Source organism: Anomaloglossus baeobatrachus, chromosome 5 (assembly GCF_048569485.1).
Source record: "Anomaloglossus baeobatrachus isolate aAnoBae1 chromosome 5, aAnoBae1.hap1, whole genome shotgun sequence".
NCBI classification, from domain to species: domain Eukaryota; kingdom Metazoa; phylum Chordata; class Amphibia; order Anura; family Aromobatidae; genus Anomaloglossus; species Anomaloglossus baeobatrachus.
In genome coordinates, this window is record NC_134357.1 from 323,206,849 (window position 1) to 323,221,900 (window position 15,052).

Sequence of the window (15,052 nt, forward strand, 5' to 3'; positions counted from 1 at the left end):
TTGTAATTAAGGGTTAGGTTCCCTTTAAACGGTGACCAGTGTGATGGACAGAGCTGGAGAATCACATACCTCCACCTGTGGGTGTATCCGGTTGGGTTTTAAGAGACTGTTAGTTTTAGAAACAGGGGAAGCCTGAGAGTGCTGCACATGGAGGATGTGTGCTGGAGATCTCAGTCTGTGTGAAGACTGAAAAGAGACTCCTGGAAATCAGTCCCGGTGATGACTGGGGAAAAATACTGCAGCCTGGCTGCAGAGGGCTGGAGCCTGCAGGAAGCAACCACAGTGACTTGTGTTTGCTGGCTGGAGCCAGAGTGTGGAGAATCCACTATGGACACTTAATTGGACTGGAAGCCCACGGTATGTGGATGTTATATTTTCCTTTAAGTCAGGAGAGGCTTCATTGTGTTTTGGAAGGGCAGTTTATGTTGGTTACTAATAAACTGCTGCATTTTTATATATAATAATAATAATATTTCATATACACACACACACACACACACACACACACACACACACACACACACACACACACACACACACACCTTTCCTATTTCTGCTCCTCAACCCTCTATAGACTTCAATAGGCAACAGAAAAATGGAAGGAAAGGATCCAGCACAAATTCCTTATCGATAAAAAGTTTTTCTTATTCTTGGAGTATTAAAAGCAAAACCAAGGGAGACCGAAGATTGGAAACATACATTAAAGCATGGGTGCTCTTAGTTTGTTTCTATTTAAAGTCCGAAACGCGTTAAGTACTTAGTTTGGTTTTGCTTTTAATACTCCAAGAATAAGAAAAACTTTTTATCGATAAGGAATTTGTGCTGGATCCTTTCCTTCCATTTTGCTATTGCTTATCCTATGCTGGCGTGGACCTACCAGCAGACCCTTGCACCCTAAGGATTTGAGCAGTTTGGCTGGCAGGTGAGCTGAATCTTTTTTTCCCTTCTATGCATAGACTTCAATAGGCAGCTGTAGCTTGATACCTTAGTGAGCTAAAAGTCCATTTCATTTATGTATTTTTTTTAGTAAAATGGATTATGGTAGTTTTTCAAGGTGAAAAGGCTAAAAAATAGGTAGACAAAGAGGACTATTTTTCTAAAATCATATATTGTAGAAAATGCGTACATAGCTTTATTTCTTTAATACCAAGCTCCAGATCCCTTACTTCCCTGGCACAGCTATTTGAGGTTTTGAACACGACTAGATATGGATGCTTATGGCTTTATTGCAGTCCCTCATTCTTTATTTCATGTTTTACATACTGTACCTTAAAAACCTCTGGGTGTTTTAGATAAAGCCGACCCCTGGTCCCTCCCATTCCTAACGCCCTAAAAGAGAAATGACAAACACTAATAAGCATTATATATACACAAGTATTGTTCAAGAAGTTTAGGTAGGTGTGAAAAAAATGCTGCAATGTAAGAATACTTAAAGGGAACCAATCACCAGGATTTTCTTATATACAGTGCCTTGTGAAAGTATTCAGCCCCCCTGGAATTTTTCAACCTTTTCCCACATTTCAGGCTTCAAACATAAAGATACAAATTTTAATGTTATGGTGAAGAATCAACAACAAGTGGGACACAATTGTGAAGGTGAACGAAATTTATTGCTCATTTTAAACTTTTTTAAAAAAATAACTGAAAATTGAGGCGTGCAATATTATTCATCCCCTTTACTTTCAGCAGCAAACTCACTCCAGAAGTTCATTGAGGATCTCTGAATGATGTCCTAAATGACTGATGATGATAAATATAATCCACCTGTGTGTAATCCAGTCTCCGTATAAATGCCCCTGCTCTGTGATAGTCTCAGTGTACTGTTTAAAGCGCAGATAGCATCATGAAGACCAAAGAACACAACAGGCAGGTCTGTGATACTGTTGTGGAGAAGTTTAAAGCAGGATTTGGTTACAAAAAGATTTCCAAAACTTTAAACATCCCAAAGAGCACTGTGCAAGCGATCATATTGAAATGGAAGGCGTATCATACCACTGCACATCTATCAAGACCTGGCCGTCCATCCAAACTTTCATCTCAAACAAGGAGAAGACTGATCAGAGATGCAGCCAAGAGGCCCATGATCACTGTGGATGAACTGCAGAGATCTACAGCTGAGGTGGGAGAGTCTGTCCATAGAACAACAATCAGTCGTACACTAAACAAATCTGGCCTTTATGGAAGAGTGGCAAGAAGGAAACCATTTCTGAAAGAGATCCATAAAAAGTGTTGTTTCAAGTTTGCCACAAGCCACCTGGGAGACACACCAAACATGTGGAAGAAGGTGCTCTGGTCAGATGAAACCAAAATCAAACTATTTGGGCACTATGACAAACGATATGTTTGGCGTAAGAGGAACACAGCTCTTCACCCTGAACACACCATCCCCACTGTCAAACATGGTGGTGGTGGCAGCATCATGGTTTCAGCCTGATTTTCTTCAGCAGGGCAGGGACAGGGAAGATGGTTAAAATTGATGGGAAGATGGATGGAGCCAAATACAGGACCATTCTTGAAGAAAACCTGTTGGAGTCTGCAAAAGACCTGAGACTGGGACGGAGATTTGTCTTCCAACAAGACAATGATCCCAAACATAGAGCAAAATCTACAATGGAATGGTTCACAAATAAACGTATCCAGGTGTTAGAATGGCCAAGTCAAAGTCCAGACCTGAATCCAATCGAGAATCTGTGGAAAGAGCTGAAAACTGCGGTTCAAATGCTCTCCATCCAACCTCACTCAGCTCGAGCTATTTGCAAAGGAAGAATGGGCGAAAATTTCAGTCTCTCGATGTGCAAAACTGATAGACACATACCCCAAGCGACTTGCAGCTGTAATTGCAGCAAAAGGTGGTGCTACAAAGTACTAACTTAAAGGGGCTGAATAATATTGCACACCCCAATTTTCAGTTATTTATTTTTTATAAAAGTTTATAATAAGCAATACATTTCGTTCAACTTCACAATTGTCTCCCACTTGATGTTGATTCTTCACCAGAACATTAAAATTTTTATCTTTATGTTTGAAGCCTGAAATATGGGAAAAGGATGAAAAATTCAAGGGAGCTGAATACTTTCATAAAGCACTGTAAGCTAAAGCCAGTGCTATACTGGCACTATCAGGCTGATTCTATGCATACCTGTAGTTGTCAGCTCAGATGTTTAAGCTTTGAAATCCAAAAAAGTAAAGTTTATAAAATTAGCTGATTGGAGCATTAAATATATTCATAGTTATCCCCTCCCCCTGTTAGAATTAGCATAAGTATCAATCCACTTTGTCTCTTGCAGGACCTATGGGAGGTCATACCCATGTGACCAGAAGGGGCGGGGCCTCAGCCAACAAAGCTGGATACCAGGTCACATGGGTATGACCTCACACAGGTCCTGCAAGATACAAAGTGAATTGTTTGTATAATACTTATGCTAATTCTAACAGGGGGAGGAGATGCAGCTCATTTTATAAACTTTACCTTTTTGTATTTTAAAACCTAAACATCCGAGCTGACCACTACAGGTATGCATAGAATCAGCCTGATCGTGCCAGCATAGCACTGGCTTTAGGTTATATACGAAAATGCTGGCGATTGGTTCTCTTTCAAAAAAAAAAAAAAAAAATATATACATACACACATTATTTATATTATATTTATTATATACACATATACCGTATTTTTCGGACCATAAGACGCACTTTTTTTCCCCCAAATGTTGGGGGAAAGTTGGGGGTGCGTCTTATGGTCTGACTATAGGGCTGCGGCTGGGAATGAGGGTGCTGCAGGTCATCGGGGGCACGAGCAGGCAGCAGCAGCGCCTGCCGTGACCACGTGGGCCCGCTCATTACATATGCACGCCCATCCTCCCACCCATCTCTCAGCGCTGAAGCCGGCACTGACAGGTGGCCGGGAGGACGAGCGGGGACGCGCGCATAGCAAAGAGCCGGCCGCATGATCACCCCTGGCAATTACAGCCTGGAGTGATCATGTGCGGCTGTATTCACTGCCCCCCGCGCGTCATTATCAGCGCGGGGTGCAGTGAATCAGTGTACTCACCCGTCCCCGTGTGTGGAGCCGCCCCCCTGCTGCGCGCGATGTCTTCCTGTCTGTGCCGGTCAGCTGATCTGTGCCGGTCAGCTGATCTGTGCCGAGCTGATCGGCACAGACAGGAAGACATCGCGTGCTGCAGGGGAACGGCTCCACACACACAGGTCAGCGTGCCAGAGAGGAAGATATGATCGGTGCTGCAGGGAGTGAGGAAAAGGTGAGTATAAACGTTTATTTTTTTCTCTGTGCTATAGGATACAGGCCATATACCAGGATGGTATATGAGCACGATGGGGGCATATAGCAGGATGGGAGTATGTGAACAGGCTGGATGGGGGGGGGGAGGTATGTGAACAGGCTGGATGGGGGGGGGGGTATGTGAACAGGCTGGATGGGGGGGGGGGGTATGTGAACAGGCTGGATGGGGGGGGGGGTATGTGAACAGGCTGGATGGGGGGGGGGGTATGTGAACAGGCTGGATGGGGGGGGGGTATGTGAACAGGCTGGATGGGGGGGGGGGGTATGTGAACAGGCTGGATGGGGGGGGGGGTATGTGAACAGGCTGGATGGGGGGGGGGTATGTGAACAGGCTGGATGGGGGGGGGGGGGTATGTGAACAGGCTGGATGGGGGGGGGTATGTGAACAGGCTGGATGGGGGGGCATGTGAACAGGCTGGATGGGGGGGCATGTGAACAGGCTGGATGGGGGGGGGTATGTGAACAGGCTGGATGGGGGGGGGGTATGTGAACAGGCTGGATGGGGGGGGGGGGGGGAGTATGTGAACAGGCTGGATGGGGGGGGGGGTATGTGAACAGGCTGGATGGGGGGGGGGTATGTGAACAGGCTGGATGGGGGGGGGTATGTGAACAGGCTGGATGGGGGGGGGGTATGTGAACAGGCTGGATGGGGGGTATGTGAACAGGCAGGATGGGGGGGTATGTGAACAGGCTGGATGGGGGGGTATGTGAACAGGCTGGATGGGGGGGGGGGAGTATGTGAACAGGCTGGATGGGGGGGGGGGGGGGGGGAGTATGTGAACAGGCTGGATGGGAGGGGGGTATGTGAACAGGCTGGATGGGGGGGGGGGTATGTGAACAGGCTGGATGGGGGTTTATAGCAGGATCATATACAAGGCAGGAGGATCATTACCAGGATGGGGTACCTTAGTAGAGAATTTGGGGACATTACCCCCATAACAGTGTCAGCAGCAGATCCTCGCCCCATAACAGTGTGTCATGACCACGTTTTTTGCTTAAAGTTTTATTTTCCCATTTTTCTCCTCTAAAACCAGGGTGCGTCTTATAGTCCGGTGCGTCTTATAGTCCGAAAAATACGGTACATACACAGAAATGCTACTTTTATTTTTACCAATTAACAAAATGAATGGAAAAAAAGAGAAATCTAAACCAAAACAATATTTGATGTGACCACTCTTTGCCTTTACATCGGCATCAATTCTTCTAGGTACATAGATTTTTTTTTTTTTTACTGAATCTGGCAGGGAGATTGTTCCAAACATCTTGGAGAATTAAAAAGGGTGGTTCACTACTCTGCAGTAGTGACCACATCTCTATTAAAAAAACGATAAGGTATTTACAAAAGCTTGCCAATTTAGCTTCTGAGCGGCACTATCGCGGTCTGCTCTTCCCTATCGCGTGACCCCCAGACTCTGTGACCTCTGACTTCCAGTTGACTTGACATCACCGCAGCCGGCCTCAGTCTTCCTGAGTGACTGGGCTGTGGGTGGTGTTTCACCGCTCATCACAACCCAGTGTCACAGCCCACCCAGTCACTCAGAAAGATTGGGGCTGGCCTCAGTCAGTGATGTCAGGTCAACTGGAAGTTGACGTGACATCACCGGATCCCAGAGGTCACGGAGCCCGGGAGGGGGAAGTCATGCAATGGGGAAGAGCGGACCGTGATAGCACCGCTCACAGGCTAAATTGACAACACGAGGTATTTACAAAAAGCCTCCCCTACCAGTTTTACGGAGATGCGAGCACTACTACTGAACCACCCCATTAACCACAGATCTTCTGTGGATGAAGTCTTGTGCAAATCATTAAGTCTTTTTATACTGAGAAATACAAACATACATTTATTTATCACACAATACAACCATGGAGGAATCTGATTGGCTCCAAATTTGTTCAGCAGCAGGAAACAACCCCAAACATTCAATCAATACCACGAAGAACTATTCTCAGCATAAAGAAACACAAGCAGTCCTGAAAGTGCACAAATGGCTCCCACATTACCTGATCTCAACATCATTGAGTCTATGTGGGATCACATGAAAAACCAGAAGGATTTGCACAAGCCTACATCTACAGAAGATCTTTGGTTAGTTCTCCAAGATGTCGAAGTTCCTTCAAATAGGGTGTACAAGGGTTCCTAGAAGGATTGAAGCTGTTTTAAAGGCAAAAGGCGGTCACAACGAACATTGATTTGATTTAGATTTCTCTTTTGTGCATTCACTTTCCATTTTCTAATCAATATAAACTATTTCAAACTTTTAAAAGAATTCTTACTTTGCAGGATTTTTTCACCACAACTGCCTAATACGTTTGCACAGTACTGTATATGGCTGAATAAAAACATCATACTTCTTACTTATTAGCTCGTGAACCCAGCACAAAGTTGGTTGTGTCTGTCAGTCTAGCTGGATCCCACTATAACAAACAAATTAGTTTAAGAAGGGGATTAAAGGGGGAGATAAAAAAAATTGTTATAATGTCCCTGTCCTCTTAAACTATAAAGATGAGATGCCCAGTCCAGTCCTATATCCTCACAATGCCTGTAATTCAAGGTGACTTGGTGGCTGCTCTTACTGCTCCCCCTCCCCTCTGGGATGTTACATCACCCATCAGGGAGTATGCTCCCTGCTGTTAGGAGCAGCCAGCCCCCTGATTATAGCTGCTTCTATCCCTATGCCCCCTGTTCTCGGCCACAGTCATTATCAGGAGGCTGACTATAGCTAAATAGCAGGGAGCAGTCTCCCTGATGTGTGATGTAACATCCCAGAAGAGAGGGGGAGCAGTGAGTGCGGCTACAGCGTCACACTGAATTATAGGTGAATGTCATGATATGTTATATTTCATAGACCATGTTCCCAAATGCCGGGTGACCATTGATCCTACAGTTCTAGAAAATCCTTCCATTTCTGATTTCAGTAGACTACAAACACCACAAAAAAAAAATCTTTAAAAGACAGTCTTATACATGATTGCTTACTAAATCAACATATTAATTTCTCCCTGACCACTTCATACAACAGGTAGAAGTGTGCCAGTCTGCCAAGCTTGATACAGGACCCCTACCAGTGGCTATCAAGGTGTTTGAGGGGTGTCCAGATATGACTGTAACTAAGGTGGGCTTTGCCTGTTGCGACATCGCAAGCCGACGCTGCGATGTCACACGCAATAGTCCCCGCCCCCGTCGCAGGTACGATATCTTGTGATAGCTGGCGTAGCGAAAATTATCGCTACGCCAGCTTCACATGCACTCACCTGCCCTACGACCGTCGCTCTGGCCGTCGACTCGCCTCCTTCCTAATGGGGCGGGTCGTGCGGCGTCATAGCGACGTCACACGGCAGGCGGCCAATAGCGGCGAAGGGGCGGAGATGAGCAGGATGTAAACATCCCGCCCACCTCCTTCCTTCCGTATAGCCGCCGGTGGTAGGTAAGGAGATGTTCCTCGCTCCTGCGGCTTCATACACAGCGATGTGTGCTGCCGCAGGAACGAGGAACAGCATCGTACCTGTCGCAGCAGGGTAATTATGAAAAAGTCGGAGCCTGCACCGATGATACGATAACGACGCTTTTGCGCTCGTTAATCGTATCATCTAGGATTTACACACAACGATTTTGAAAGTGACGCCGGATGTGCGTCACTTTCGATTTGACCCCACCGACATCGCACGTGCGATGTTGCAACGTGCAAAGCCGCCCTAACAGTTTCTTGTCTGACTGCAGTCATTCAGTCCTGATTTGTACAGATTTTGATAACTGTAACTGGACCAAAGGCTGTAAAGTAACATCAGACTCTTGACACCCACAATTGCAGGGTTCTAGCAGTAAATCAATGTCAAAGCCTGTTATGTAATCATTCTCTGGTCTGGATGCCATTACCTGGATCTGAACAGAAGCAGCTTCTTATAATAGCACCAGCTGTTAAAGCCACCATACACAATAAACGTAGATTTCGGGCACTCACTGTAAAATCTCTTTCTCAGAGCCTTCATTGGGGGACACAGAAAACCATGGGTGTATGATACTGCCACTAAGAGACTGACACTAGGCAAGAAAACATTAGCTCCTCAGAGGACACACCCACCAACCTGATCAGTTGGTGTGAAAGCAGTAGACCAAGCAACCTGAAATAAAATACAGACTGGCCCAACAGAGAATCTAAAAAAGGCCGGGTGCTGTGTCCCCCAATGAATGCTCAGAGAAAGAGATTTTACGGTGAGCACCCAAAATTGTCTTTGCGCTATCTGTTCACTGGGTGACACATGAAACCACAGAATGTCCAAAGAAGTTCCCAAGAATGGGAAAAGAAAGGACTAGTAAATGGACACGCACAGGCGAGATTCTCAGGTTGGAAACTGGCCACAGTAATTTGCAAGACCTTACTGCCTAGACCCAAACCTGCCAAGACAAAAGGGTAAGAAGGCGTGTATTCTGAAGAACTTGAAACGGGTAAGTACTCAGTAGGAAAGTAGGAAAACTGCCTAGAGGACTGCCAAATAGAGACCTGACAACGAATGGTCCTGGAGACCCCAGTCACAGGCAAAGAGAGTCAGAACTACTGAGAGAGTGCTCTGTCCCTTACCCAATATGCATTCATGATAACAAAGCTGAACTAGCCCAGAAGACTATTAAGAGCACATATGCCTCTGGTTATACCAATGTCCTTGATCCTAAAAATGTTAAATACAAAGGTGACCCCAGCATAATTCCTCTATCCTACTTTGCCAGCAAATCATGCTCAAGTCTTTCCACACCAGCTGTAAAACATATATGTCCTCCATCTAGAGGAGACTTAGAACTGTACCTTTGGCCCTTCACGCTTGATAGGAGCTTTTAAACTGCAAAATGAACAAAGTAATTACAATCAGTCCACATACAGCCATTATGCCCGTCATCGTTAACGACATGGAGACACGGCAGTTTTTGTAAATTATTTTGCAAATGTCTTGTTTCCTACGCTTCTTCCAAGAGTCACAAGGTTTTTTTCGACAAAGCCGTAGGTAGGCTTGCTTATTTTGTGGGATGAGTTGTAGTTTTGAATGACAGCATGTGGGGGGGGGAGAGAAGGCGGAGGGGGGGGGGCATTCTAAGTGGGGTGGAATGGAAATAAACCCGGTAATTTTGCCTTTGTTTTTATGATTTTTACATTGTGGTAAAAATGACTTAATCTTTTTCTATGTGTCTATATGGGTATGTGTCACATGCATAAAGACAGACTCAGGGTTAGCTTTCTCATTTACCATCTAGAACCATGCACTTTAAATGTAGTTTTTTTTCTTCGGGCACATTAAGGGTTAATTCCTTCACTGGTACAGCACCAGACTTGCTCAGCTGACAGCACTTACTCTCTTCCGTCCAGGATACAAGCCCTCTGCTTCCTGGGTATTGTGCTGGTTATTCTATTCAATTAGGAGCTAGCCAAGAGCAGAGAGGATGTGGTGGTTGCTGCTGCGGTTTGTGCAAGTTGAGTGTTTTTGTTCTACCTCTTTTCCCTTATTGTTCCTCACCGTATTTCCTTGATTGTTCCTGGTGTAGGTGTTTGGAGTGTATGTAAGTTTTTTGTTACTCCCGTCTGTTGTACTGTGCTGGTGTGTTGTTGGGCTCTGTCCGAGTCAATCCCCTGGGTGATGGGGACACAGTTGTTAGGGCCTGGACAGCAGACAGGGTCACGTTGGAGGCTCGATCCTGACTACCACCAAGTCTACCGTCGGGATAAGGGACAGCTCAGGATCCCTTGTCGTAGGGTCAGCCCAGGAGCCCTGTACCATCCTATTTCCCTGTACATAACCTGTTACAGTATGGTGATATATTGTTATATTGCTTTTAACTATTAAGAAAAGAAAAAAAAACTTGCAAAAAGAAAAGCAATTGGTTTCAGTTAAACCTGGAAAACCATAAGCTTGTTTGTGCCGTGAGCTGTAGTTTTTATTAGTATTTTGGGGTTCACACAACCTTCTGATCTCTTTCTTCAGGATCTATCACTGCTGGATAGAATTTCTAGATTCTCCTAAATGACATGAATTCTAGTTAACCACTTTTGTCAATGGCAGAATTTCAAGGATACTAACATGTTAAAACACGATTCCCGTCCCCCATTTTCCCTACTAATCATACCCTGTATGTCTCAACTGGGTCTCCGACTGTTCAAAAGACCTAATTTTCAAAAAGCCATTACCTACAATGGATTATATATTATACTAGAAGGTGGCCCGATTCTAACGCGGGTATATATACATACACATATATGTGTGTGTGTGTGTGTGTGTGTGTGTGTGTGTGTGTGTGTGTGTATGTATGTATGTATGTATGTATGTATGTATACACATATATATATACACACACACACACATACATATATATAGAGGTTGTTGTGTGTAGTTGCCAAGTGTTTGTGTAGGGCGTTGTAAATGCTCTGGGTGTTGTCTGGGTGTGGGGGGGTGTGAGAGCGGTGTTGTTTGTGTGTTGCGTTGTTTGTGGAGCGCTGTGTGTGTGTGGTGCTGTGTGTTGCGCGGTTTGTGTGTGGGGGGTGTGTGTGTGGGTTTGGGGGGAGGTATGTTTTGTGCAGTGTGTGTGTTGCGCGGTTTGTGTGTGTGTGGGGGTGTGTGTGTTTTGGGGGGGGGGGGGGGAAGTATGTTTTGTGCAGTGTATGTATTGCGGTGTGTGTGCGTATATTTGTGTGTGCCACGGTGTTTGTGTGTTGGGTGTTGTGTGTGCGCGGCGTTGTCTGTGTGTGTGGGTGTCTGTATAGGGCGGGGTTTGTGGTTCCCAGTGTGTGTGTGGTGTTTTGTGCGGTGTGTGTGGCGGTGTGTGTGTGTTTTGGGGGGAGGTGTGCACCCCCATCGTGCTGCATCCCCCATGCTGCACACCCCCCATCGTGCTCCATCCCCCATGCTGCGCACCACCAACATGCTCCATCCCCCATACTGGGCACCCCCATCGTGCTCCATCCTCCATGCTATGCACCCCCATCATGCTCCATCCCCCATGCTGCTAACCCCCCATCGTGCTTCATCCCCCCATGCTGCGCACCCCCTATCGTGCTTCATCCCCCCATGCTGCGCACCCCCCATCGTGCTTCATCCCCCCATGCTGCGCACCACTCAGAGAGGAGTATAATAGGAGGACTATAATAGGAGGAGTAGTCCTGGAAAGAGAGGAGTATAATAGGAGGAGTATTCCTGGGGGAGAGGAGTATAATAGGAGGAGTAGTCCTGGGGGAGAGGAGTATAATATGAGGAGTAGTCCTGGGGAGAGAGGAGTATAATAAGAAAAATAGTCCTGGGGTGGGGGGAGAGGAGTATAATAGGAGGAGCCGTCCTGGGGGGAGAGGAGTATAACAGGAGGAGTAGTCCTGAGGGGAGAGGAGTGTTATAGGAGGAGTAGTCCTGGGGGGTGAGGAGTATTATAGGAGGAGTAGTCCTGAGGGGAGAGGAGTATAATAGGTGGAGTAGTCCTGGGGGGGGGAGGTGTCTAATAGGTGGAGTAGTCCTGGGGGGGGAGGTGTATAGGTGCCCAATGCGTGCGGCGGGCGGGGCAGAGCCGAGCGATGGTTGTCACTGTAATGACGTCATTTTGGAGCAAGACAGACAGAATAAGGCAATATAAATATATTATATATATTATATATATATATATGTACAGACCAAAAGTTTGGACACACCTTCTCAATTCAAAGAGTTTTCTTTATTTTCATGACTCTAAAAATTATAGATTCACATTGAAGGCATCAAAACATGTGGAATGAAATACTTAAAAAAAGTGTGAAACAACTGAAAATATGTCTTATATTCTAGGTTCTTCAAAGTAGCCACCTTTTGCTTTGATTACGGCTTTGCACACTCTTGGCATTCTCTTGATGAGCTTCAAGACGTAGTCACCAGAAATGGTCTTCCAACAGTCTTGAAGTAGTTCCCAGGAATGCTTAGCACTTGTTGGCCCTTTTGCCTTCACTCTGCGGTCCAGCTCACCCCAAACCATCTCGATTGGGTTCAGGTCTGGTGACTGTGGAGACCAGGTCATCTGTCGTAGCACCCCATCACGCTCCTTCTTAGTCAAATAGCCCTTACACAGCCTGAAGGTGTGTTTGGGGTCATTGTCCTGTTGAAAAATCAATGATGGTCCAACTAAACGCAAACCAGATGGATAGCATGCCGCTACAAGATGCTGTGGTAGCCATGCTGGTTCTGTATGCCTTCAATTTTGAATAAATCCCCAACAGTGTCACCAGCAAAGCACCCCCACACCATCACACCTCCTCCTCCATGCTTCACGGTGGAAACCAGCCATGTAGAGTCCATCCGTTCACCTTTTCTACAAAGACACGGTGGTTGGATCCAAAGATCTCAAATTTGGACTCATCAGACCAAAGCACAGATTTCCACTGGTCTAATGTCCATTCCTTGTGTTCTTTAGCCCAAACAAGTCTCTTCTGCTTGTTGCCTGTCCTTAGCAGTGGTTTCCTTTTCCTAGCAGCTACTGTATTTCACCATGAAGGCCTGCTGCACAAAGTCTCCTCTTAACAGTTGTCCTAGAGATGAGAAGGTGTGTCCAAACTTTTGGTCTGTACTGATAGATAGATATACATTATATATCTATCTACATACATACATACATACATACATACACACACACACACACACACGGCAAATTAAGGGTTTTTTTCCCATTTCAATGCACTGATTTTATTTTTCAGTTTTCCAGTACACGGTATGGTAAAATGAATGGGGCCATTTAAAACTGCCCACAAGACAAAGAAAAAGAAGATGGCTTTTGCAAGGAGGGGAGGAAAAAAAAAAATGGACCCCCAGAAAGCAGCTGGGAGTGAAGGGGCTTCATTGCCTTTTGCTGCAGAGCTTTCCAGGCTCACCATTTGGATCCCACAGATGTAAATCCAGAACGCTGCTGATGAGATGACTATTTATACTCACGCTGTAAGTCCTAAGGAATTCCGATCATGTAATGAGCTTTGTCCCGGGGGGCGCCCTTTTCTCTGGAAAATAAACACAAATTTTCATATGTCTGTTAATGAAGACATAATTACCAACCCTTTAGGTTGTTTACTACCTTTTTGGGCACAGGACTCCTCCGCAGAAATGACTCCTCTTCAGCTATTCTTGCTCTCTGAAGAAGGAGAAGAATAATTTGTATGATAGGGGTGGTCTCAAGTTCATAAATGGGGGAAATTTCAAAAATGCTTGGAAAAACAAACAACTTTACATGTTACCTCTTATTAAAAATCCTGTTTTCAAGAGCGGAGGGAATCGTAATTCTATAGTGTACAGCCTGTTGACTTGGTTACTGTTCATCTCTGCACTCCTAAGTGTAGCCGGTTACCTAATCAAGGAGCACACAGCGCGTCTATGCTTTAAAGGGGTTGTCCACTACTAGGATAACTCCTTCTGATTCCACGTTACCTCCAGGTAAAATAATAAAGCCTTGACTCTGCTCCTGTACTGGCGCCCTTCCAGATCGTGGTGCTGGGGCTCATATGAGGCTGTGATGTCACGCGAACCCTGTGTCCAGTCAGTGCCAGCTTCCTTCTTCCCGCCTTCGGACCAAAGGGATTAATCAACAGGAAGTGGCGCTTTGGCGGTACTCACTTCCTGTTGATTGTTTGGTCCAAAGGTGAGGAGAAGAAAGCAGACACTGATTGGACACGGGGATCGCGTGACATCACAACCCGACGAGAGCCCTGGCACTGTGAGCCCGGACGCTGCTAGAACAGCGCTAGTACGGGAGATGAGTACAGGCTTTATTATTTTACCTGGGGGCAAGATGTGGAATCAGAAGGGGTTGTTCTAGTAGTGGACAACCCCTTTAATGACTTGATCGTGTGGCTCTGATGATGGCTGGATCACTGCTGGCAGAGACTAAGCTTTTGCTGCTAACAGCCTGGGGAGAGCACTGTACAACAATGCTGCTGTCAATCTTCAGGAGCGCACCACCCACCTCAAAGCAGGAAGCCTCTAGAGACAATCGCTTTAAGGCCTCGTTTACACATCAGTATTTCTTCAGTATTGCCAAAACCAGGAGTGTCTCAAAAAAAACAAAACACAAAACAGGCGTCAATCTTTTAAGTATAGTTTTTTTTCTCTATAAGTTTCACTCCCGGCTTTGGCATACAAACACTAATGCAAAAATACTGATGTGTGAATGAGGCCCAAGACATATTGAAAAAAAATCTCTTGCGATATTTTACTTGCACTGTTCAAGGGATTTGTCTCCTCCATCAACGTAAGGGTACACAAAATACAATAAGACCACAGTCATCTCAAGTATCAGCAATGTTCCAGCACTCTGTCAGCACTGTGTCTCCCAATGCTCACGTTTCGTGGAGTTTGCTATGTCATGTCTCCGCTGAAGCCAATTAGCAGTCACTGATAGGCTGTATGGCTGATGTGACATAACAAATGTCAGGTGATCCTCTGACAGTCTGATAGTGTCCGCTCTCTTCTGACAAAAAATATGGGAACTCTGATGTGCCTCTTTACTTATGCATTTATAATAAAAAATAAATAAAAAGGAATAAAAAAGCAACAATGTTTCTGGTGTAGAAGCTGACTTTTTCAGCACATTTTTTATGCTGAAAAAGCCCCCCTCATCTTATACTCGAGTAAGGTTCCCACTTCTGGATTATAAAGGTGCACTTTTTTTCCACCCAAAACTGGGAGGAAAATGGGAGTGCATCTTCCTTCCCAGGTTGGCACGGTGGAGCTGGGGGGGGTTAAAGGACGGAGGGTCAGCGAAACTGTGGCTTGGGG

At 45.6% G+C, this 15,052-nt stretch overlaps 1 protein-coding gene across 1 annotated transcript in view; it reads right to left on the minus strand.

Moving 5' to 3' along the window:
• The window catches only part of DNTTIP1 (deoxynucleotidyltransferase terminal interacting protein 1), a 62,674-nt gene that overhangs the window by 23,900 nt on the left and 23,722 nt on the right, over positions 1-15,052 (minus strand). Inside the window, exons 6-10 of the mRNA XM_075349771.1 lie at positions 13,356-13,412; positions 13,220-13,281; positions 9,097-9,130; positions 6,654-6,712; positions 1,269-1,329 (exon numbers count right to left, since the gene is read on the minus strand). Of these exons, the coding sequence (XP_075205886.1) occupies positions 1,269-1,329; positions 6,654-6,712; positions 9,097-9,130; positions 13,220-13,281; positions 13,356-13,412 (273 nt within the window). The remainder of the gene's footprint in view (positions 1-1,268; positions 1,330-6,653; positions 6,713-9,096; positions 9,131-13,219; positions 13,282-13,355; positions 13,413-15,052) is intronic.